Here is a 26,599-nt window from a genome sequence, read left to right on the forward strand (position 1 = left end):
ACTGTCTTTAGTTCGACAACTTTTGATATTCGAGGTCCATTCTTCCCCAAGGATGTAGTTGTGTCCTGGAGCCTGAGGGGTTCAGTGGCCAGTTTTGGTTTTTGACCTTTAAAGTAGCTCTTAGTCCTTCAGCAGACACCTGAAAAATAGAACTTTGGATTCTTCAGGTCAGGCTGACATGGTCTGGTAGGGAACTGAAGACCATCTTAGGAGACAGAACTTCGGGGCGGGAACTTCAGAACGGCTCAGTTGGTTAAATATCTGCCTTTGGCTCAGGTCATGATCTCAGGGTCTTGGGATGGAGTCCTGCATCGGTCTCCTTGCTCAGCAGGGAGTCTACTTCTCCCTCAGCCTCTGCCTCTGCTCCTCCCTGCTGTGCTCTCTCTTTCCCTCTCAAGTAAATAAATAAAATCTTAAAAAAAAAAAAAAAAAGAGAGACAGAACTTTGATTGAATCCATGTGACTCCGTGCAACTTTTTCTAAGTCTCTGTACCTTCATTTCCTTGCCTATGCAATGGAAATAATGCCTACACATATGGTGGGGTGCCTGGAAGGTACTGTTAGTTTAGCATCTGACTCTTGGTTTCGGCTCAGGTCATGATCTCAGGGTCCTGAGATTGAGCCCTACGTCGGGCCCCTAGCTCAGCCCAGAGTTGGCTTAAGACTGTCTCTCCCTCTCCCCACCTCTACCTCTACCCCTCTGCACTCCTAAAATAAATAAATAAATCTTAAAAATACCTATCCTATGGTTACTGTATAGATAAAAAGGGAACATATACCTAAAAGCATGAGGTATAATACTTAGCAGGTGGTGCTCAACAAATGCTAGTTACTGTTATGGAGAGGCAGCAGACAGGAGTAACGTTTAGATTGGGGGATAGAAAACCTGGCCTTGAACTCTTTTCTAAGTCCAAGTTGGTTGACCTGAGCTGATAGCCTACTGCATGTCCATTTGCCTAGCCACATGGTTTTTAATTTTTTTCCAGTGGAGAAGGAAGTGTGTACTTTCATAGTTTTGAATGTTAGAATTCCTAATTTTATTAGTTTGAAACAAAAACAACCTTTACATAATTTAAATCCAATTGCAAAATGGTATACTTATAGACACTGTGTTTTCATATACTGCATATATATGTCATTTCTTTGTTTTAATGGAGGGGCAGGATTTACCTGTTTGTCCAGACTTGCTGAAGCTGTCTCATTCTCTGTAATAGTTTGGGGAGGGTGATACCATTCTTCTCAGCACAAGTGGAATCTTGTTATACCTAAGTCAGCTTTTGCCAACAGTTTCCTAAATGTGAACAGCCAAGAGACCCAGTTAGCCACATCCTCCATTTACGCTACATTGGGATTTCATGGCAGTAAAAGGAAAGGTGTGACTTCCACTGTACTCACACACGTTCGCTGTGTGCTTTTACAGCTTTGTGAGTATTTCTTTCTTTTTTTTTTTTTTTAAGATTTTATTTATTCATTTGAGAGAGGGACAGAGAGACAGACAGAGAGCACACAAGCAGGGGAAGGGGCTGAGGGAGAGGCAGAAGCAGACTCCCTGCTGAGCAGGGAGACCAACATGTGGCTCAATCCCAGGACCTGAGATCATGACCTGAGCCCAAGGTGGACGCTTAACTGACTGAGCCATCCAGGTGCCCCATTTTTAAAAAAGATTTTATTTACTCATTTGAGGGAGAGAGAAAAAACTTCATGGGTATTTCTAACAGTTGGCAGAGCACCATCTATCAAGCACCATGGGCTTGAACATTTGTGTAAAGGACAGAAGCAGAAACCGACGTAATCAGGGATAAAGAATCAGTCTGATAGAAATCTCACATTTCCTTCCCACAGTTATGAATCTTGCCTCTCTGCTGTTTGTGCCAAAGCAATTCAGTGGGAATGTGCTATGCAACTTCTCCAAAAGTTCAAGATTAAAGTCCTGGAATTTCTTTCAGGACTTAGTAGTATCAAGAGCCAAGGAATGTGGCATTATCATAGGCTAAGAATTTGGAAGAGCTTCCCTTATACCCTCTTCGTGGATAGAGTTTGGAGAGTTGTGGCAAACTGCTTTTCTTCCTTTCTCTGTTCTCTAGGTAGGAAGAAGTCTGCTCCAAGTAATCTTTCTTAATAGGATAAAATAATTTTAAACTTCATATAGAACAAAAATATATGCAAAAACTGCTAAGAAAAGTTTGAAAAGAAAAATTTAAGTGGGGGGCACCTGGGTGGCTCAGTGGATTAAAGCCTTTGCCTTCGGCTCAGGTTATGGACCCAGGGTCCTGGGATTGAGCCCCTCGTTGGGCTGTCTGCTTGGCGGGGAGCCTGCTTCTCCCTCTCTCTCTGCCTGCCTCTCTGCCTACTTGTGATCTCTGTCTGTCAAATAAATAAATAAAATCTTAAAAAAAAATTTAAGTGGAAGTATTTTCTCTAGTATATGTGAAAACACATTATGAAAACAATGTGATTAGGAGTCTGGTATTTGAAAAAGATACATTGAATACTTTTGGACATTTAACATAAAAGGAGGTTGGCGCTTCAATTTACTGAAAATTACTTATTTAAAGAATAGTATTGACATACTTGCCCCTCAATATAGAAGACATAGATTAGCCTCAGACCTTCCACCATATAAAATATAAATGTTAAATGAGCTAAAAATATAAATATATCAACCTATAAAAAAGTAAGAAGTGGGGACAATATTTGAATACCCTTAGGTATTCAAGAAAATCTCAGAAGCCATTAAAAAAATGTACAGAGGGCATCTGGGTGTCTCAGTCTTTAAGTGTCTGCCTTTGGCTCAGGTCATGATCCTAGGGCCCTGGGATAGAGCCCTGCATCAGGAAGCCTGCTTCTCCCTCTCCCACTCCCCCTGCTTGTGTTCCCTCTCTCGCTGTTTCGCTCTCTGTCAAATAAATACAATCTTTTTAAAAAATGGACAGGGGCGCCTGGGTGGCTCAGTGGATTAAGCCGCTGCCTTCGGCTCAGGTCATGATCTCAAGGTTCTGGGATCGAGTCCCACGTCAGGCTCTCTGCTCAGCGGGGAGCCTGCTTCCTCCTCTCTCTCTCTCTCTGCCTGCCTCTCTGCCTACTTGTGATCTCTCTGTCAAATAAATAAATAAAATCTTTAAAAAAAAAAAAAGAATGTTTAAAAAAATAAATTAAAAAAATGGACAGATATGAGTATCTCAGTGTATTGCCATGAGTGTTGTCAAAAATATACAATAAGTTTGCAGAAGCTATTTGTATTGTACACGATGATACATACTCTAATTTTAAAAGAGCTCCTACAAGTAGAGAAGAAAAAGTCAGACAAAGCTGTTTACAGAGGACATCCAAGAGGTCAGTAAGTATGAAAGAAAGCGCAAGCTCATAGAGGGTCAGATATATAATAAAATAACAGGTGTATTTTTCTGGTTTTTTTTTTTTTTTTTAAGATTTTATTTATTTATTCGAGGGAGAGAATGAGAGAGAGAAAGCATGAGAGGGGGGAGGGTCAGAGGGAGAAGCAGACTCCCCACTGAGCAGGGAGCCAGATGCAGGACTGGATCCTGAAACTCCAGGATCATGAACTGAGCCAAAGGCAGTCACTTAACCAACTGAACCACCCAGGCGCCTTAACAGGTGTATTTTTCAATGTTCTCATGAGAATTAAAAGGGATTGATTGTATCCAGTACTGGGCAAGATTGTGAAAGTAACAGTCTTTTTGGAAAATAATATGGTGGTATCTATTGAAATAAAAAACAGACCTTTGACATAGCAATTCTGTTTTGAGGAATCTATTCTACAGAAATAAAAGAATTATTTCAAGTGAAATTCATATAAGAATGTTTATCATAACTTTGTTTATAGTGGAAAAGCACTCAAAGCAATTTATTCATCACTGATGAAGTGACTGAAGACATGGTATATTTAGATTACGGTGTACTCTGCATTCTTTAAGTGAAAGAATTTAAGCTACGTGTATTGCCCCGAAGGGCTATCTATGATTGAGGGGAGGAAAAAAGCAACCAAGCCGCAGAGTAAGGTGTACTGTGTGATTGCTTTAAAAAGAAAAAAACAAAGCTAAAAAGAAAGAAGAAAGAAAAAGCCTCTATTCATTGAACAAGCAACTATAAAATAGGAGTGTGTAAAAGAAAAACTTAAGGAAACAAAAAACTTAAAAAGAAAATAGAAGGACTGATTAAAAGAAATAAGAGAAGGGAAATATACAATCACTTGTGAATTACCTAGGTCTGGGTTTCTTTTTTTTTTTTAGTTAAAAAAATTTTTAAAGATTTTATTTATTTGAGAGACACAGAGAGAAAGGATGAGTGTGGGGGGGAGGTGAGAGGCAGAGGGAGAGGGGGAACGCAGTCTCCTTGCTGAGTAGGCAGCCCCAGAGGGGGCTCAATCCAGGACCTGAGATCATGACCTGAGCCGAAGGCAGACACTTAACTGACTAAGCCACCCAGGTGCCCCCTAAGTCTGGAGTTCTGAAAAGGGCACCAATCAGCTAAATATTTGCTCCTTAAAATGTTATTTACATTTTGAAAAAGCTTGATTTTAGTTATTTAGTAGCAAATCTCTCTTTTTCTGGATTACTACTGAGATGTTTGCCACTGCAATTCAGTATAAAGGGATCATTTCACCAAGATTTTCAAGGTTCATTTTCAGATACGTGACATAGGAGGAAGGCAGAGAGAGCACCAATGTACTGACACATTGGTTCATTCTTTGATTCCTACACTTATTCAGTAATTATTTAAAGAGCTCCTCCAATGTGCCATAGCACGAGGCTGCCAGATTCAAAGCCAATAAGGTCCTTGTCCTCAAGCAACTCACAGTTAGCCAGTCTGCCACACATGGATAGGTAACAAGCACTGGTGTAGGGTACGGTATATGAGGTAAGGCCAATCAAAATGTCTAGAGGGCAATGCCAGCTGTTCCTCCAGGATGAACATTCTTAGTGCAGAGAGCTTCAGCCCTGAGGAAAGGATAAGCCCAGGGCCAGCCAGGTTTGGGCGGAAAATGCTTTTGATATCCTCAAGCCATGTATGCATCATACTATATTTACAGCAAAGCCCCTCAGTGTAGAATCTGACAGAAAAATTCCTGAATCTTCAGACTGGGAGCCGTGCTAATCAGTTTCCCATAAAGGTGGGCTCCCGAGGTGGGCTGGGAAGTGGTGTGCCTCTCAGTCTCTTGGCCATTTGTGTCCGGGACGCAGAGTGGGCGTGTACTTTGCGCAAGGCAGTCCACGGTGAGCCCTCAAACAATGACTCTTCAAAGGTTTCCAGACTCCTGGATCCGGAGTTGAGGTGGACAGACTCTAGCTCTACCCCCCGGGGTTGTGTTATGTGATGCTCTATTTGCCTCACCTCATCAAACAGAGCAGCATTAACTGTCTAGAGACAGTTTGTACGTGCTTAGACAGGTTGTGTAATTTTGCCGTGCAATTAAAAAATATTGGCCTGAAGGACATCTGATTTCTATTTACCTAGTTCCCCTAATTTTGCTGACTCTTTCACTGGTTCCGTCCCCCAGAGGGGGACAAAGGACAGCCCACGCTTGGGAGTTGGGAGCAGGGCTGAAGGAGGAAAGGATGGTTCTGAGGTGGAGGCACAAAAAACTGGGGAAAGGTTGGATGGTCCCAACTCCACTTCTTGGGCTCTCATCCTTTTTGATCTTCTGCTGGCATTTAGCTTTCATTCAACAGCTCTTTTTCTCAGCTTTCAAGAAGCATGTTCTCCTAGCTCTCCGTCCACTCCTCTGCCCTTTCTCTACATGCACCGTGGCTCCCCTCCCTCACCCGTCCAGAGTAGGGGGTTTGCTCCCCGAGCCCCTGGTCTCTCATTATGCATGCTTTCCTCCTTGTACGAAGCTGTGCATTTTACTGTGTGACTAATTCCTGTTCTCCAGTTAAGAAATGTAAAGACTTAGAGAAATAAGGCTTTATATATTTGGAAAAAATAGAAACAACATATTATAAATTTATGAAGCAATAGCATTCCGTATGATGCAATAAAACTGTGGTAGTTAAGAGTTTTTATGGATCATGATCTCAGGGTCGTGAGATCGAGCCCCACATGGGCTCAACACTGGGCATGGAGCCTGCTTATTCTCTCCCTCCCACTCACTCTGTCCCTCCCTGTCTTCTTAAAAAAGAAAAAGAAAAAAAAGGAAAAAGGGTCTTTAAAGGTTCTAAACTAAAGGATTTTCACTCCTATATATTAATGTACTTGCAAATCCTCAAGACTCACAGTACCAAATTTGTTATCCTTTTCACTTGGAGACAATCTCATCACAGCAAAGAGAAATGAATTGTCTATCAGAAATTATTCCAGTTTCAGGGCGGCTGGGTGGCTCAGTCATTAAGCGTCTGCCTTTGGCTCAGGTCCTGATCCCAGGGTCCTGGGATGGAGCCCCACATCGGGCTCCCAGCTTGGTGGGAAGCCTGCTTCTCCCTCTGCCTGTGTTCCCTCTCTGACTGTATCTCTCTCTGTCAAATACATAAATAAAATCTTAAAAAAGAAAAGAAAAGAAAAGAAAAGAAAAGACATCATTCCAGCATTGTTTAACAAAGACCAAAACTCCGTTCTGATTATTGTCATTTGTTTTCCCGGTAAAGCTGTGTGGCGTGGCTGTGGTCCGGCTGTTTGGGTTTGGTTCATTCAGCTCCTGCACCTACATTTCACTTCCCAAGATGGCCAGATTCCCAAGTCTAGTACTGGCAGCAGCTGTGGTCCTGAGTTTTCCTTTGCCCACCCAGGATATTTCTGATGCATGTCCTGTTGTCATACCTAACTTAATGTGTACCGCCCCCACCCCCGCCAGGTTGATGCTAAGTGACCCGTTCTTTTGTCAACTACAGCACCATTTTGGAGTCCAGAAATCATACTTTCGATTGCAACTCACCACTCCAATTCCTGTTTCTAATCATGGGATTATACAACATTAGAATTCAAAGCAGACTTCTAATTGAGTCTAGCATCCCACATCAATTCTTTCTTGCTATGGTTCTGCAAATTCTCTGGCTCTGTCCAGCTTGTTCTGTCTGAGAATCTGTGCTGGGGGGGATCCCTTTTTTGTCCCTTGGAATCTTGGTGCATGCGGTGTTTGGGTAACTTCTTCTGACAGATATTTATAACACTTCACGCTGGGCAAATGCTTAGCCTTGTGGCAGGCTTGCCCTATTTCCATTTCGTGTTAGCAAAATTAGACAAAGAAATTATGCAAGCACAAAGCTACAGACCAGTATTTCTTATGAATATGCAAACTTCTAAAAATACAAACATTTAAAAAAAAGATTTACTTATTTGAGAGAAAGAGAACAGGGAAAGCAGGAGAGGGAGAGAATATCCAAGCAGACAGCTGCTGAATGTGGAGCTCTGCACTGGGCTTGTTCCCAGGTCCCATGAGATCGTGACCTGAGCCGAAGCCAAGAGTCAGACGCTCAACCGACTGAGCTACCAGGTGTTCCTAAGGCAAACATTTTTAACAGGGCACCTCCATGGATGGATGGCAGGTGTGAAAAACGGTGCAGCTGCTTTGGAAATAGCATTTCCTGAGCAAGTTCAGCTGTGATCCAGCAGTTCCACTCCTGGTATCCACCTGAGAGAACTGAATTCATGTCTGCACAAAAAATTGTGCACATATATTCATAGCTGCATTGTTCATAATAACCCAAAATTGGAAACTCCTCAAATGTCTCTCAGTTAATGGAAGGGCAGCAATAATGTGGTCTACCCACGCAGTAGACTGTTACTCTAACATGAAAAGGAATGGCGTGCTGATACATGCCAAAATGTGGCTGAGGGGCGCCTGGATGGCTCAGTGGGTTAAAGCCTCTGCCTTCGGCTCCGGTCATGATTTCAGGGTCCTGGGTTCGAGCCCCGCATTGGGCTCTCTTCTCGGCGGAGAGCCTGCTTCCTCCTCTCTCTCTGCCTGCCTCTCTGCCTACTTGTGATCTCTCTCAAATAAATAAAATTTAAAAAAAGAAAAAAATGTGTCTGAAGCTCAAAAACATTATGCTAAGTGAAAGAGGCCAGACACACACAAAAGGCCATATATTGTAATGACAGTATTCATATGAAAGGTCCAGAATGGGAAATCCGATAAAGACAGAAAGCGGATTACTGGTTGCCGGGACTAGGAAAAGCAGAGCATGAGGAGCAGCAGCTGAGGGGGTTTCTCTTTGGGTTGGTAAAAAAATTATGGAAATAGAGAATGTTGCACATCTTGTGAATATATTAAAACACTTAAAACAATGAATTTTATGCTTTATGAATTATAGCTCAATAGAAAAAAAAACTGTATAAAGCAAAAACAACAACAACAAAAACCCTTATGGTACCTACCAGAACACTGAGGACAAGTAGGTTCTCAAATAAATATGGGTTGATGGAGGAGCATCAAATACTGCTGGAAATCTCTTTCTAGACCACAAATACAGCTGTCATTTGTTGAATCACAAGACAGGAGTGAGCTTCAAGTAACTTGCCCCACGTAATCTCAAAGGCCCTGGGTGTTGCTTTTGGTCAGGACTTAAATCCATTGTTTCACACTCTTCCTTTTTTTTTTTTTTTTAAAGTAGGCTCTATGCCCGGTGTGGGGCTTGAACCCATGACCCTGAGATCAAGAGTCACACGCTCCACTGACTGAGCAAGCCAGGCAACCCTCAAACTTCTTCTCTTAAGCATCATTTTAATTTAACTTTCAGCATCACCATGACAACCTGTTCCACAGTGGCCGCTCTGGGAATGATGCCGCTCTGCCTGTATGTCTACACCTTGTCCTGGAATCTTGAGCAAAATCTTACCATCCCGTATCAGAACATAGGTCTGTATGGGGCTGATGGAACGGAATAGTAATAGTAATGGTGATGGGAATGATAAGAGCTGGTGTTTGTTATGCGTGTCCTCTCTGTGGGTTTCTAAATGAACACGTTCTCCAGCACTTCTATATAGATTCTATGACTGGTTCCACTTCCTAGGTTTTTAGGATCGTAGAATCTGTTAAGTAATCTTACCAAGTTTGTGCTGCTGATGAGTGAAGAATTGAATTCTGACTCAGGGATCTGATGGCAAAATCCAAGCTTTTAACCTTACAAGAGTTCCCATCTGAAAATAAAGAAAGAGGAGTTACTTACTAAAAACACACTTATATAGTGCACTGCAAAGCCATTGGTCTTGTTAAGATCCAAAGGTTAACTGGATCACAGTGGGTCTAATGAGACCTTACTTCCCAAAACTCCACTTTTCACATGGCCTGTGAGCCTTGACATTTTTACTGATCCAACATGGATGATTCCTTTCTATTATTAGAGCATATTCTCATGCTACAACCATGCCCATATTTCTCCCATAGCTGCTTTCAAGACCGTCATTTCTCATTAAACTCTGTCCCCCATTTTAAAAAGATTTTAGGGGCATCTGGGTGGCTCAGTGGGTTAAAGCCTCTGCCTTGGGCTCAGGTCATGATCCCAGGATCCTGGGATCAAGCCCCACATCAGGCTCTCTGCTCAACAGGGAGCCTGATCCCCCCTTTTCTCTCTGCCTGCCTCTCTGCCTTCTTGTGATCTCTCTCTCTCTCTGTCCAAAAAAAAAAAAAAAGACTTTACATATTTATTTGACAGAGAGTGAGAGGGAACACAAGCAGGGGGAGTAGGAGAGGGAGAAGCAGGCTTCCAGCAGAGTGGGACACCAGACACCGGCCTCGATCCCAGGACCCTGGGATCATGATCTGAGCCAAAAACAGATGCTTAAAGACTGAGCCACCCCGGTGCCCCAAACTCTTAACCTTTTCTAGAGATCTCAGTCGACTTACTAGGCTGGGAAGAAAACCTTGGTGAAATAATCTGGTTATTCTCCTTTGCTCAGAGTCTTTGGAGAACTGGCTGAAACTGTGATTCTTAAAACTGTCTTGTCTGGAGTCTCAAGTAATCACTTGGAGAGCTTTACAGCCCAGGGCCCACAATTCAAAATAGAGCCATGTTCCCCTAACCACTGGAGCCCACTGAATTTGTAAAATTTGAGTGAAATATTGGAAATCATAATGTTATGCACAACTTTTTCTAATTAGTAAGTTGTTTACACATTCCGTTTAGATAATATATTCGAAAAGGCACTTGTGAACAAAACCCAACATATTAGGAGCAACTCATAAATAACTTTGCAGCCAGTTTTGCAGGCATTTGGCCAGATTTGGAAGCAAGTGGATCTCTGCTCTGTGGAGCCTGCCTTCAATGCTTTTATTCACGTGCGCTAATTAGAAGGCATTTTTTCCCCGCCCACCTTTGGGTTACTTGGCTACACTTGCAGAATATGAGAAATTGTTTTGGTATGTGCAACAGATGCTGTTTTTATATCTGCAATAGGTATTCTTTACTTTGTGAAACAGATGATCTGTTGGCTTTAAATGGGGAAATAGGAGCTGTGGTCATAGAGGGGTGACCCCCTGCGTAGCAATCAAAGAAGTTTGCCGACTCCTCCTGTTTTCTAACTTTTACATTTCTGGTTGTCTCTAAAATTCCACATTGTCATCAGAGGGATTTTGAGAGGGAAATGACGGGACATGAACAGTGGCATTCAGTCATAATGTATACCCTTCAAACATGGTCTTCCAGGGGTTTTTTCCCCTTTCTTTACATATGGAGGCAGATCCAGAAATAAAATGCAGCCTTAATTAAAGCCTTTATCTAATAGAAATAGACATGGTTGAGGACTGGGCACTCCAGGGGAGGGGGATACTGTTTGATGGATTTTTCTTCTCCCCAGGAATCACCCTTGTGTGCCTGACCATCCCTGTGGCCTTCGGAATCTATGTGAATTACAGGTGGCCTAAGCAATCCAAAATCATTCTCAAGGTAAGCAGCTCCCGATGGTGATAAATGCATCCTAACATGCAGAGACCGGAAAGACGGATGGAGACAGGGACTGGAACAGACGGGCCAGTCGGATACAGCCCCACCCCCAGCAATTTTCCTTACCTGTCCTGTGTTTTTGGATCTAGCCTCTCTATTTCTTCCGCTCTTGTCAGCCATGCTCTGTCATTTCCTTCGGCCCACACACTGAGGCTTAGGACACACTGGCGAGTGTGGGACTCCTGCTTTAGTGACTATAAAGCTACGGCGTGTGTGTGGCCAGAGAGAACCCAGAGCCCATGTCTTAACCAGGCTCCACACGAGTGCTGTTGAGGTCAATGCTGGTCAGGTGTGCAGGGGTGGAGGCCCAGGGTGAAGAGTAGGGGTGTTTCCATGAAAAAGTGAGGGGGAAGGTTTCAGAAGCATTTCCGAAGAAGCTTCCGAGGTTGTAGTTTGTGCACACAAACAAGGGCTGCTGACCACGTGAACCACTGTCAAAGTGAAATTATGCAGAATGCACTGAGGAGTCTGGCCATGGAGTGATAGCAGCTAGAACCTCCTACCTCTTCTGGACTTCCCAGCATGGTCCTCTGTCTGCTGGAGGAATAGGCCCATGTCCATGTATGAAAAAGATCTCCAAAATAACTTTTGAAAATACCTAAAAATGACTTTTAAAAATAAAAGAATAGCTTTAAAAAATGTTGAGGCATTCTCAACAAACGTGTCAACAACCTAGGATGTTTTTGATTTTTCCAAGTATGAATCATTTTGGAAGATGTAAGATTGCATTGTGCACTGCTTTATGAAGATTTTTACGGTGCCCTACTTACATTTTACATTTCCAGAGAAACAGACATTTGGGGCTAATTGGAGGTTCAGCGAATACATCTCAGTTCATTTGAGTTCAGGATTTATGATTTATGATTTGGTTTTTGCTGTGTAGCCCCACATGCCTCTCCACGTATATGCACCAGCGGCCGCTGCTTTCTCCTTTTGGCACAAGATGGAACAACTCCCACGATTCTTCCATTGAGACGAAGTGGGGAAGAGGCTTGACGGGCAGACAGAGAGCTGGAGGAAGGCTTCAGTGTTGCACATTTGGACTGCATTTGAGTGGGAGACGGTTATTTCAGTGGGAGAGAATGGCCAGGGCGGTTGTGTATGCTGTAATTTTGTTTGCAAAACAAGAGGACCGAGTGTGAGCGTGGGAGCCTCTTACTTTTCAAATACTCTATTTCTGATAAAGTACTATCACGTACTCTGTTTTGTTGATTTTGGTGTTTCCAGATCCTCCGTTAGTCCCTTAGAGTCAATGGAGAAATCACGTAAATTTTCTGGAGGTGACATTTATTGTATGTAAAGAGCAGATTTAAAACCCCTTTCTTTTGCCAATTTCATAGGCTGCGTGGCAAAAAATATTTAATAATATGCAAAAATATTCTGGAGCATCTTAGTAGAAAACTAGGATAAGTTAATCCTTATTTTGATACAGTTTCATTTTCTGCTCTTGGTCCTTTGTTAATTTTAGATATGACATATTTTCTGAACAAATTGCTCTTGGTAAATTTTTAAACTTTGAAATCCTTTTATGATGGAAAGACAAAGAGGGATTCTGACAATCAGAGGACTTCTTTGTGTGTTCTAGCATCTTCTCATTAAGCAGCGGCCCAGTCTGTCTTTGTGTTGAGCAGTAAAAATAATCTTGGAGCAGGTCTACGATGCATTGGTTTGTTTTGGCTTTGTTCTGCTCCCCGTGACCACCTTCTTCCACTCCTCAAAACATTTCAAATCCCAGTTGACGCAGTACAAGGTTGTCTACATACTTTGTTGTCTACATGGTATGAATGGGAGCTTGTCAAAGTCCTAATTTCCTCCAAATATTCTGGGTCTGGCTTTCTTTCTCTCTGATCTAAAACTCAAACTGTTGGAAATTCCTTTTTGTTGGTTTCTTGTTTTTGCTGAGCAACACAAGGAAGGACAGTATTCATTTGGGAGAGGAAAGAGGCTTCTCTTAGTTACATTGATGTCAGCCCAGATTGTCTAGTAAAGAATGGGTGCATTTCACTTGGAGGAGAGAAGGGCAGGGATCAGGTAAGGAGCCACTGGCAGTCAAGGGGGTGGTGGGAAGAGAGTGGCAGATGGCGGGGCAGGGCAGACCTCAGACAAGAGGTTACCAGTGAAGGATCTGAGAAGTGCCTGCAGTGGGGTATTGGAGACTTACTGCCAGATTTCACTTGTCTCATGAGTTTGTCCTATCCATGAAAATCTTCACTACCCATTCCTTCTGGCAAAATCCTCTACTTCAAGGCAAACAAAACATAAAATAAGGCTTAGATTGTGTCAAACCTCACCAGTTTCCAGCTTAGCCAAGTCAGTTGACCAGTTTGGAGCTTTAGTTTCTTTTCCGTAAAATGAGATTGGATTTGGTGGTAAGTCCCCTCTTTGTTCCAAAACACCTAGGTTCCTGGCTTCTTAGAACAGTGATGGACTTTTCAAAATAGAACTAAAAGACCATAATGTTTACATGTATTTTATTGGTTTGCTTTAGATTGGGGCCATTGTTGGTGGGGTCCTCCTTTTGGTGGTCGCAGTTGCTGGTGTGGTGTTGGCAAAAGGATCTTGGAATTCAGACATCACTCTTCTGACCATCAGTTTCATCTTTCCTTTGATTGGCCATGTCACGGGCTTTCTGCTGGCACTTCTTACCCACCAGTCTTGGCAGAGGTACAGTTCAATGATCCCTACCCTTTTTTGGAGGAGGATAAAGTAAACAGTCAGCCACTGGCAGGCTTTGCTGCCTGGCTGTGTCAGGAGTTCTGACTTACAAGGTGGATGGAACAGGATAGCTCAACGCAGAGAGGGTGAAAAGATCATGGTAGTTCTTACGTAAATGAGAGTAAAGGCCAGATTGATGGGAAGTTGTAATCTGTGACATTAGGATTGGGGTGTTAACACCATGTGTTGGAATCTGGACACATTTCTCCTCTTACTCTAGTAATCAGATAGGGGTGAGATGGTCTCATTAAATATAGAGATCATTCTAGAGTATGAGCAAAATTCAAGAGATGAAACATTTATCCACAACTTATGCCAAATTCTATAAAAGTGCTAGTTCTAAGGGACAAGGGGAGAAAGGACAAACTGGAGACATGAGAAAGGAATTTATCTGACATATTATCACTACAAGTTGGGGCATAAAATTTATAAATTTGTGAAATATTAAAAATGGCAATACTCCATGTTGTTATATCTATAGATGAGTATTAACATACAATGTTGGAGGGAACATAAATTGTCAAAAACTCACCAGAAGGCAATTTAGTCATATCAATAGCCTTATACATGTTTATAGCTGTTCACTCAGTGATTTTACTTCTAGAAATCCGTCCTGAAGCTAAGACTCTCAGATAAGCACACGAATATTGATGTGCAAGGATGTTAATTGCAGTGTTATTTATAAATCTAAAAATAGAAACAATTAAATACCTAACAATAGGGAGATACTTAATTCATGGTGTGTCTATGTGATGGAATATGATGCATCAATTTTAATGCTTTTGGAAAATACTTAAAAGATAAATTTAAAAGAGAATAGAAAATGGGATACATTTTGATTCCCATTTTGTGGAAGAAAGCAAAAGAATGTTATGCATGGAGAAATACTGGAAGAAATACACCATATGCTAATACTGTTTAATTTTGAGTAGTAGGATTAAGAGTCATTTTAGTTTATTAATTTTGGGGGTATATTTCCCGAGGTTCCCAATAAGTATGTACCACCTCTGAAGTCAAAAAAGAATAACTGAAGAAAAGTGAACTAGGTGGTTGAACTTCAGAGGTGGAGTTTGGGAGATGAAAAAGCTTCAAAGATAGATTTAAGTGAAAGAGAACAGAAAGTGGCATGCATTTTGATTTTTATTTTGTGGTAGAAATCTCTTTGTAGTCTACTTGGGGAACATATAAGATTATCCCAGGTACAAGGTAAGACTCTGTCTGTGGTATCTCATTTACTTTTTACTACAAGCCTGAGAAGTAGTTATTATTAGTACTCTCATTCTACAGATGAGCGAATCCTTTAAGACATTAAGTAACATGACCAAGTTCATAGAGCCAGAATGTGGTGGAGTTAGGAATTGAACTGGGGTTTTTTTACAAAGCCAGTAATCAGGAACACAGACCGCTGAGTGGTTGAAATATAACTGAATCTGGGGAGGAAGTATTCCTATGGCCAAATGTAGTTAACAATCTTGTTTTTTTCATACGTGATGGCTAGAGAAGGATCAGATTGATATACTGCATTTGCCTTGTGAATGGTCCAGGTTTGAGGTCCAGCTGTGCAGCTTAATCCTCTCAAGTAATTGGTACGGTCTGAAAGGAGAGTGGTCTGCAGAAAGCAAAGCAAAGCAAGCCAGAGAGTAAGCACAAATAAAAAAAGAGCTGCAGAACTTGCCCTGTACCAGTATTTTCATGCCCACATTATACCTCCTCTGGTTACCTCCATATTCCAAACCAGCTTGTAGAGAGATGCTGGTTTATATTCTGAAACACCTCTTTCCTCTCTTCCCTTCCATCTATAGAAGCCCAAAGACCCCCTTTATAAACTGAAGACAGATGAAACTGCTTAACCCAACCCATGATGTCCTGCTAATGTCTTCCTTTTACTCCCTCCTGATTTTTCTTTTTCAAGTGAGGCTTCTCTCTCTCTCTCTCTTTTTGCAATTAGAAAACTACAGGAAAGTAGAAAGAAGGAAAATTGTGTTCCTAAACTCTTTCACCAAAGAATTTTAGACAGGTGGTCTTAGACATTGGCTTTCATTTATGGTTTTTATGGTTTTTTTTTTTTTTTAGGGTTTTTATGTTTACCCTCAAATTTTATTTCATTCCTACTGTTTCATATCTCTAATTCACCTTTCCATTCCAATCCTCACTCCACGCAGACTGGCTTACGGCACATGTACTGCCTCCTAGTAGGCACAGCTCATACCTGTCCCTAGAACGTTAATTGTAGCCACCGTCCTACATTCAATGGCTCTCCCACCATCACCGTTTCATCTGCCTTTGCCTTTTTAAAGGCTTCTCTAACCATTTATGCCACTTTTCTGAATTTTTATAGCATCTCCCTGACCCACGATCATATTTTTTCTTGCGTTGTTACTGGACCTTTCCTGTGTGTCGATCGTATCTTTTCACCCAGATTCCTCAGGCAGGTTCCTAGGGTCCTGTTCCGAAGTGCCTCTCAAGGAAGGCCACCTGCGGAGCAGACACACTGAGCAAATAATTATTAAATGGGTAAACATTTTTAGTGGCCTAACCTCATAGCTTACATTTACTGCTATATAGAAGAGAAAAATTTAAGAAGACTCCTTATTGCTAGTAACTTTTGAAAAATGCTTTCCTTGGTAGGTGCAGGACGATTTCCTTAGAAACTGGAGCTCAGAATATTCAGATGTGCGTCACCATGCTCCAGCTGTCTTTCACCACCAAGCAGTTGGTCCAGATGCTTAGTTTCCCGTTGGCCTATGGACTCTTCCAGCTATTGGACGGATTTCTCATTGTTGCAGGTGAGGAGAGCCCCCATTAGGTAGATTTGGTTGAAAATTGTCAGTCCAGTTTACTAACTTCTTTTTCAGTCTGAACATGCATGTGCTACCCTCATGGTACATTGTTAGCCTGCCATTTTTTTTGGGAAAACGAAGTGCACAAACACATTCCTTTGCTTTCATAGCAAAAATATTAAAATATGTGAAAGTAAACTTATAAACAAACATGCTTCACAAAAAACAGTGTACTGTTAGAACTTGGATTCTAGGACTTGATAAGTTTCCAGGAGCAATAATTTATCTTCAAAATGACATTTGGTATGTTTCATCAACAGCCATGAAGGCTTCCAAATGCCAAGTTATTTCACAATGCTTCTGTGACTAAGAATTGTGCTGAATGGTTGTGAAACATTTTCCAGCAATGAAATAGGAAACATAAACAGATATTGAATTACCACACTTGTATACACAGGTATCCTATATATGGGATATATAAAAATCCATACAGCCAAATATATATCATTTTAGAGTCAGTCCTTAGGTGGGTTCACAGAAAGTAAATTTAAAAAGATATCAATGAGGGCACCTGGATGGCTCAGTCGGGTAAGCATCTTGACTCTTGGTTTTGGCTCAGGTCATGGTCTCAGGGTTGGGAGATGGAGCCCCATTTCAGGCACTGCTCTCAGCAGGGAGTCTGCTTGAAGATTCCCTCCGCTTATTCCCCCTCCCAAGTAAATAAATAAGTCTTTTAAAAAAAAGACGTCAGTATGTACACACACATATATTTTCATCTTGGGCCATTGTAATTTTCACTGTTATCAGGAGACAGGGTCTGAGTTATACTCATTGATACTGATATGACTGATGATACACTGATGGCTGATGTAACACTCAACATAAGGAATACTTGGGGTTTAAATTTACCACAAAATAAGAGAAATCTTCACAGAGTAAAACTCACTGGTCTTAGATCTAAGTTTTAATTTCTTCTCTTTAGTGCGATTGTGAAGGAAGGAACATGTCAGGCTTGTTCCCAGCTATCTCCAGCACTCAGGGAAGCGCCTGACGCATAACAAGCAAGCACTCCACAGGTGTTGCTGGTTGACTGACTGATTGACTGACTGAATGAATGAATGAATAGATGAATAGATGAGCCACCAGTGGCCTGAAAGAATGTATGCGGGAGCTGTCAGTGACCTCAATCACTAATGGTCCATTCCAGATAGAAATAGCCATTTTGATACACTGAGTTCTTTTGCTCCATAGTCCCCCCCTCCTTTTTTTATCAAGGTATACTTGACATACATTTTATTAGTTTCAGGTATACAACAGATGATTCATATTTGTGAATATTACGATCACCACAGTAAGTCCAGTTAACTTCTGCCCCATATGTAGAGGTTTTTTTTCATTGTGATGAGAACTTTTAAAAACTTACTCTCTTGGCAACTTTCAGCTGTATAATACAGTATTATCAACTACAGACACCATGCTGTACATTGCATCCCCTTGACTTATGTATTTGATAACTGGAAGTTTGTACCTTTTGACTCACTTCACTGATACCCCCCACCCCCCAGCCCCGGGCAACCACCTGTTTATTCTCTGTCTCTATGAGCTTGGTTTTGGTATCTTGTATTTCCATTTTTCTTTGTCTCAGGTGTTTTATTTTACTTCTCATTTCTTTGTTGACCCATTGGTTTTTCAATAGCATGTTGTTTAGTCTCCACATATTTGCGAATTTTCAGTTTTCTTCTTGCAGTTGATTTCTAGTTTCGTACCATTGTGGTCAGAAAAGATATTAGTTATGATTTTAATCTTTTCAAATTTGTTAAGACTTGTTTTGTGGCCTAACATACGCTCTACCCTGGAGACTGTTCCATGAGCTCTTGAGAAGAATATATATTCTGTTGTTTTTGGATGGAATGTTGTTTATATATCTGTTAAGCCCATGCGGTCTAATGTGTCATTCAAGGCCAATGTTTCTTCATTGATTTTCTGTCTGGATATTCTATTCATTGATGTAAGTGGGGTATCAAAGACCCATATTATTATTGTATTGCTGATAATTTCTCCCTTTAGGTCTGTAATATTTGCTTTATATATTTAGGTGTTCCTATGTTGTGTGCATATATATAAGTGCTATATCCTCTGGTTGGATTGACCGCTTTGCCATTAGGGAATGCCCTTGTCTCTCTTTACAGGTTTATTTATTTATTTATTTATTTAAGATTTTATTTATTTATTTGACAGAGAGAGATCACAAGTAGGCAGAGAGGCAGGCAGAGAGAGAGGAAGGGAAGCAGGCTCCCTGCCGAGCAGAGAGCCCCATGCTGGGCTCAATCCCAGGACCCTGAGATCATGACTTGAGTAAAAGCAGAGGTTTAACCCACTGAGCCACCCAGGCACCCCTACAGGTTTTGTTTTAAAGTGTATTTTGTTCGATGTGAGTATAGCTACCCCAGTTTTCTTTTGGTTTCTACTTGCATGAAACATCTTTCTCCATCATTTCACTTTTTCAGTGTGTCCTTAAATCTTAAGTGAGTCTTTTGTGGGCAGCATAGAAATGGGTCTTGTTTTTTAATCTATTCAGCCACTCTTTAATCTTTTGTTCAGAGACTTTAGTCCATTTACATTTAAAGTAACTGGGCATGCAGTTACTGACATTGACATTGTTTTCTGGCTCTTTCTAGGTCCTTTCTTCTTCTGTTCCTTTCTTCTCTTCTGTGGTTTGATGACTTTCTTTAGCGGTCTGTTTCGACTCCTTTCTCCTTTTTTGTGTATCTACTGTAGATTTCTGCTTGGTGGTTACCATGAGGCTTATATGTAACAACTTGTATTTATAACAGTCTATTTTAAGTTGGTAACAACCTAAGTTTGAACACATTCTAAAGCCCTACATTTTTATTCCCCCTCCATTTTTTTTATTTGAGGTCATATTTTACATCTTTTTATTTTGTGTATTTCTTAACTAATTACTTTGATTAGTTTTACAACTTTTGTCTTTTAACCTTCATACTAGCTCTAGAAGTGATTAATTCACTACTTTTCTGTATGTTTATCTTTACCAGTGAGATTCATACTTTCATATGTTTTCTCGTTACTAGTTAGCACCCTTTCTTTTCAGCTTAAGGACATCCCCTTAATATTTCTTGTAAGTATTGATGAACTCCTTTAGATTTTGCTTATCTGGATAACTCTTTACCTCACCTCCGCTTCTGAATGATAATTCCACAGGGTAGAGTGTTCCTTGTTGTAAGTTTTTTCCTTTCAGCACTTTGAATGTATCATGACATTCCTTCTGGTCTGCGAAGTTTCTGCTGAAAAATCTGTGGATTGCCTTATGGGGTTCCCCCTGTATGCAAGGCAGAAGTTGTTTTTCTCTTGCTGCTTTTATGATTCTCTCTTGTCTTTAACTTTTAACATTTTAATTATAATGTGTCTTGGTATGGTTCTCTTTGAGTTTGTCTTATTATGGAACTCTATTCCTGGACCTAGATGTCTGCTTCTTTTTCTCCACCTCAGTCTGATGCTGTAAAATGAAGAAATGAGTCTCTTCCACATAAAGTTCTGGGCATTTTTCAAGGGGCTGCTCCTGTGCTGGGCCCTGGGGCAGGACAGTTGGTTTGCAGTTCGTCCATTCACCACAGATCTGTGGTTCTTATATGCTCCAGATCCATTGGTCTTAAAAGCCAGATGTTTTGGGGGCTTGTTTCTCAGACGCCTGTATTAAAAGCTGGGGTGCCTAATCTGGGGTATGAGTCCTTGGCTTCTGAGGGAGAAGGTCCATGTTTTGAGTTCCCTCCTGATTGTGGGTGGCCCTGTCTGGGTGAGGCTTATGGTGAGATTTCATCTCAGTCTTTCCTACCCACTTTCACGTGGTTTCCCTCCCTTCTGTCTGATGTTATGGGGTTGGTCTGACTGTTTTTAGGTTTTTTTCCCCAGAGAAACTTAGTGTGTCTATGGGAGGAGATGAGTTTAGGATCTGCTTATGTTGTCTTCTTTTTTTTTTTTTTTTAAAGATTTTATTTCTTTATTTGAGAGAGAGGAGAGGGAGACAGAGAGGGCGTGCAAGCATGAGCAGGGGAGAGAGGCAGAAGCAGATGGAAAAGCAGCCTCTCCTCTGAGCAGAGACCCTGATTCAGGACTCAATCCTAGATGCCAGGGATCATGACCTGAGCCAAAGACACATGTTTAACCGACTGAACCACTCAGGCGTCTTGCTTATGTTGCCTTTTGGAGCTAGAACCCCATTTTCCATCTCTTTTCCCCCTTCATTTCTGTGTGTTTACACATATGAGACCCAAAGCAAACAGGGCCCCAAAGTACACGATATCGCTACATTACAGTCTTTACTAAAGTGATTTTTCAACACTTGCATGTTTTAACACCCAGCATACAAGATGTACAAGAGGAGACTGAAGAGTGACCACAGAAAAAAGGACACAGGTTGTGCAGAAGGCTGCCACGAAAAGAAATCTGCTTCTCTCAAAGAGACCAGTGCTTTCTTGGAGGCGAATGAAGAAGTTGCCTTAACTCCGGGACCTTCGGTGCTGATGGATCTCCACACAGCTCTTGAGCCATCGGGCCACATCTCCTCTTGTACCTAGGAAGGGTTGCTGGCCTGCCTGGTCTCCGTCTTCCTCAGCGGCCAGTAAAGACAGTGCAGAGCTGATGTGTGGATCTCATTGGCAGGGCCTGTAGGAATATTTGAATATTTATATTTTCATGTGGTTTGTGAATTGTTATTGGATCCATTTTTGAAAATGTATTTCACTTACTTCAGGGAGTTTTTTTTTGGGGGGGGGTGCTCAATACATCTACTAGGTGCTGTGTGTGTTCTTGTCTTCCCGTGCAGTGAAGATTAATCCCTGTTGTTATGCGAAGTCGTTCTGGATTAGATGTCACCTCCCACTGCATACAGCTCTCATAAAAAAATGTGGTCATGTCAAAAACGGTTGTTATTTTTTAAGGGCTTGGAAATCTTTTTGGATTATAGATGTAATACAGTGTAGAGGGAATTAATGACCACTTGAGGTTAAAATGTGAATGCCCCATATTTTCACTCTCTAATGATAAGCACATGTATAGCCTTCTAATTTTTGTTTGTTATATCATTTTAAGAAACATTGAGATCATTCTATATATACTGTTTCATAAGTCATTTAATGACATAGTATGGAGAATCTTGTCATGTCAGTTTTTGTTGATCTACCTCATTCTTTAGAACAGTGGCTTCACAGAAGTATTCCATTGCATAGAAGGACTGTAATTTATTAAGCCATTCCTTATTTGTGGACATTTAGATAGCTTTGAACTTATTGGTATTATAATGCTGCTGCAAATACCCGAACTGTTGTGCAAGTATTTTTAGAGGATCACTTCCTACAACTTGAAATGTCAGGCCAACCTCACATTCAAATGTTGGGCAGGCTGCTGTCCGATGATGTACAGCAGTGACCGAATGGAGCTGGCTTCCCACAGCTGCACCAGTCTGAAGAATGATCAATTCTGATTTGTGAAAATATCTCATTTATTGCATTTAAAAAAATTATGACTGAAGTAGAGTATTTTTCATGATCACTTGCCTATTCATGTCCTTTGCTTGCCTTGCTATTTGCTTTCCTTTTTGATTGATACATTGTAACACATGACAAATAATGACCCTTTGTCCTGTTTTGTCAACATTTTACCTGCTTTCAATCTTTTTTGTTTTCCTATGTCTTTTGTCATATAGAAGCTTTGAATTTTCTACATATTCAGCTTTATTAGTCTTTTTAAAAATGCTTTTTTGACCTTGGTGCCTGTGAAATGTTAGAATGTTGATGTTTTTGTGTGGATTATGAATTGTGAAAGTATTTCTTTTTGAGAATGTATTTGCATGAAGTTCTGTTTGGGGGTTTGCTCAACAAATTTATCCTCTGCTGTGTGTACTGTCTGGCATAGGCAAAACCCATTCCCCTCTCTTCTTACATTATTAAAAATATTTCCCATATATTTTCCTATAACTTTTATGAATGAAATATGTAAATGGTTATTCCATTATGCATCTACATTTTTGTGTGGTGTGTTAAGAATCTAATTTTTTATGGCTAATTGATCCGACATCATATATTGAATCATTCATCTTTTCTGATTTGAAGTGCTGCCTTTCTCATACAACTTCCTATATAATGTGGGACTCTACTTAGTTCCATTTTTCTCTATTTTTATTTGTAAGTTTTGAAATGTGTAAGAAAGTATATTGTCTGAGATTTAGTGCTTTATAATTTTAATTTGTAAGTTTTCCCGAGAACCTGTGGGTTAATATGATGGTAATGATTATTGTGGCATATTCACGACAATTAAGAATGCCATTGCGGTAGTACAGAAAGAGCCCCATTAGGTCACAAGTATATTTCTATGGAAAAGAACTATGTAGACTGTGACATGTTTGTTGGTTCTCAACTGCTGCTTTATTACTTGAGGATTCCATTTATCTACCTGATGAATGTTTATGTGTCAAGAAACTAGTCTGTGCTGTGTCCAGGCCCAGGAGACGTGCAGCCGTAACACGCAGGAAGGGTTCCTGTCGGCAGGGTCATAGTCAGTGGGAATAGATCCCTGCAATGAGTGCTCGCTTCGGCAGCACACATACTAGATCCCTGCAATAAGGAGTCGGTGGAGCCGGGCACGAACTCAAACCCCCAGTTCTAAAATGAGCATTAACATGAACTTTAAAGAATCCACAAAAAATGGATTTCTAGATTGTTTCTTTAAACAGGCACCTAACACAAAGTGGTGAAATCCAATGCTCCGTTCTGAAGATATTAAGTACATGGTCATTATTTACCACATAAATAATTTTGGGTGGGACATGACCACCCAAAACCACACTTTAAGATAGTCACAACACAAATCAAGGTAAGGAGTTTGAAAGTCGTCCTGTCAGAAAACTGTCATTTCCACAAGTGGTTTGTAAACGTGGTGCTGAGAACTGGACACAGTCAAGTGGTCCCGGAGGCTACACATTATCTTTCGTATGGAGAATGTAGCTGGAAAAGAAAAAAAGCTCTAGCTGAATACATTGTATTCTAACTGATCTAAATAATCATGGGTTCATGGGGTGCCTGGGTGACTCAGTCAGTTAAACATCCGCCTTCAGCTCAGGTCATGACCCGGGGTCCTGAGATCAAGCCCCCTGTCCGGCTCCCCATTGAGCAAGGAGTCTGATTCTCCCTCTGCCCCACAGCTCTCCCAACCCCCCTGTGCTCTCTCTATCTAAAAAAAAATTAAAGAAAAAATAAGTCTTCAAGCAACAACAAAATAATCATGGGTTCATGAAAGCCAGAACCTAAATGAAGCTCAGAAGTGGGGCCAGAGCATTAATATTAAGAATGTGGGGCCCCTGGGTTGCTTGGTGGGTTGGGCCTCTGCCTTTGGCTCAGGTTGTGGTCCCAGGGTCCTGGGATTGGCCCGCATGGGGCTCTCTGCTCCGTGGGGGGCCTGTCCCTCCCCCCGGCCCCCACCACTCTCTGCCTGTCTCTCTGCCTACTTGTGATCTCTGTCAAATAAATAAATAAAATCTTTAATAATAATAAAAAAAGAATGCATTCAGCTCTAAGTCTGAAAAAGAGCTGCTGGACCGTTGAGGCAGCAAAGCCTCAACTTCCCACCAGAGGGAAGAACATGGGTTTTGCCAGGGCTACTCACTGTATTCCACTTGCAGAGCTAGGACACTTTGGGAGTTGGGGGTTGAAGTTAGGCTGACTTCGAATTGAATTCCAACTATGTTATTTGGGCAACATGGGGCAAGTGACTGTCCCTCTGAACTTTAGTTTCCTCTCTTAAAAAGAGGGTGATAACATTGGATCCTAAACACCCCGAGAGTAGAAAACACATGGTATGATGTGTGGGAAGTGTGCCGTAAGTGTGAACTGTTCCCTTCCTCCCGCAGCTATAATACATCCTAGAGTACAAAACGGAGTTCAGCCTAATCCCCACAGCCAGTTTAATAAATGATTAAAATTTTTTTTTTTATTAATTTGAAGGAGAGAGAGCGTGTGCAAGCACAAGGTGGAGAGGGGCATAAATTGGCTCCCTGCTGAGCAGGGAGACCAACATGGGATTCAATCCCAGGACCCCGAGATCATGACCTGAGGCAGAGACTTAACTGACTGAGCCACCCAGGTGCCTCAGTGAATCATATTTTAGCTACTAAGCAACCTTCTGACCACAAAGTACACACCTTTGTGTATACTTTGTCCACCTGGATGGGCCCCACCTGAATAATTACTCATTCTGCTGGATAGAGCTAAGTCAAACACTTGGCAACATAGTTTATCAGTAAGTATCGGGAGAGTTTGCTTAGCATGACCTCTAGAATATAGAGGTGAATGGATAAAAATATGTAGTCTTTGTGAAGCTGAAGACTACTTTCAAATACTTCCTGTCTGAATTTTCAAGTTATAAATTCAGGTATTTCTGAGGTTAGGAGGATCTTAAACAACTGAACAGTGTTAACTACTAAGGAATGGTGAAAACCGGCAGAAGTGGAAAGGTACATGCTGCTTGCTGCTACCCTATATCTACTGTTCCTTTTGCCCTTATTAACAGAACCAAGATTTTGTTCAGGACAGCAATGACTGGCTAAAAATAGCTTTCTTGAAGTTATAGATGGTTTTGTGACACAGTTCTTGTTATTAAGACAGAAGTGCTTGTGATTTCGGGAAAATTTTGCTATCTTGCCACAGGCACTGACTGACCCTTTCTCCTTGTCAATCCTATTTCCTTCCTGGAATGTGGATGTAATAGCCGGAGCTGAAGCAGCCATTTTCAGGCAATGAAGGCAAGGCCAGGATAATCATGTATCTGTTGACATTCTTGAACTGTCGAACCAACCCCAGCAACTATCTGCTTTTGAATTTGTTTTCTTAGGGAAAGAAATCTCTGATTTGTAGAATCCTGTTCGGTTAGTTTTTGGCAACTTGCAGTCAAATGCAATTCCAAATTAATATATTACAATTTGCATTGGCTTTAAAATATTATGCAGATTAATGCGTAATTTATTAACAATTATCTCCACCATAACAAAGTACCTTGAATATTTCTGAATTATGTAAAATGGGAACACATTCTCTCAGTGTCAAGGTATAACTTTTAACTTCTTGGATTTATCAGATTGCATTTAGATAACTAGTCATCTTAAAAGCAAGAGATCTAGTAGGCTAACTGGAACCACATATAGGAACACCTGAGTTTTACGTAACAGCCATTTTTCTCCTTTAACGATGGTAATTCATAATTTTTTTTTAATGGCACTTACTGAAGTTTTGATTTGGGGACAAATGATGTTTCTAATCCTGCAATGCTTAGGACTATACTTAAGAAACCATTCCTTTAGGGTGCCTGGGTGGCTCAGTTGGCTGGGTGTCTGCCTTCAGCTCAGGTCATGGTCCTGGGATCAAGTCCCACCTTGGGCTCTGCTTAGTGGGGAACCTACTTCTCCCTCTCCCTGACTCTCCTCCATGCTTCTGCTTTCTCTGTCTCAAAGAAATAAAATCTTAATAAAAGATACCATTCATTTATAACATACAATTTCAGTTTTAGAAATAGATTCCATCACAATTTATGCTTCCCCTTCTGTAGCACAGAGTTGTCACGGGCAAAGAGCTCGGCCAACTCGTTTCCCAGCTTCCTTGCACTCGGGAGCACCATTTGGGCAGTTCTTGCTGATGGAATGGGTGGCAATGATGTGCTTTGCTTCTACGCCTGCCCAGCTCATAAAATCCCCCACGGGCGGTCCTCTATGCTTTTTCTGCTTTCTGGCTGGGGGAATGGAGACAATTCCCAGGAGGACTTTGGAAGTTGTGTGTTGATTATAGAACCTCCATCAGCGTGGGTTCCTGGAAATTGGAGAGAGAGCTATCTTGCTGAGCTGTTCACCTGTCCAGAACCGTTGGGTACATGAGAAATAAGCTTCTATTATGTTTGAGCTGTTATATCTCCTGGTGTATATTTTATAGTACTTAGCCATCTAATGTGTGTTAAGAGCCACATGGTATTTATCCATTCATCTGATACCTAAGTGCCCCCGCGTGCCACCTGGCTCAGTGGCCTTACCATGCAAGTGCCATGCACTTTCTAACCAGAGTGGCCCTAGCCAATGTCTCATCCCATTCCATGGTAGTGGCGCCAGGTCCCAGATGAGGGCGGTAACATGTTTGCTATAATGAAGTTTCCATT

The 26,599-nt window shown here is 41.2% G+C and overlaps 1 protein-coding gene across 1 annotated transcript in view; it reads left to right on the plus strand.

Moving 5' to 3' along the window:
- SLC10A6 (solute carrier family 10 member 6) overlaps nucleotides 1–22,629 on the plus strand; it is a 28,762-nt gene extending 6,133 nt beyond the window's left edge. The window contains exons 2-6 of the mRNA XM_004756124.2: nucleotides 8,694–8,812; nucleotides 10,750–10,838; nucleotides 13,384–13,559; nucleotides 16,239–16,396; nucleotides 20,771–22,629. Of these exons, the coding sequence (XP_004756181.1) occupies nucleotides 8,694–8,812; nucleotides 10,750–10,838; nucleotides 13,384–13,559; nucleotides 16,239–16,396; nucleotides 20,771–20,985 (757 nt within the window). The 3' untranslated portion in view covers nucleotides 20,986–22,629. The remainder of the gene's footprint in view (nucleotides 1–8,693; nucleotides 8,813–10,749; nucleotides 10,839–13,383; nucleotides 13,560–16,238; nucleotides 16,397–20,770) is intronic.
- The last annotated feature ends 3,970 nt before the right edge of the window (nucleotides 22,630–26,599 follow it).

This window comes from Mustela putorius, unplaced genomic scaffold (genome assembly GCF_011764305.1).
Source record: "Mustela putorius furo isolate JIRA1106 unplaced genomic scaffold, ASM1176430v1.1 tig00000382_pilon_pilon_pilon, whole genome shotgun sequence".
NCBI classification, from domain to species: domain Eukaryota; kingdom Metazoa; phylum Chordata; class Mammalia; order Carnivora; family Mustelidae; genus Mustela; species Mustela putorius.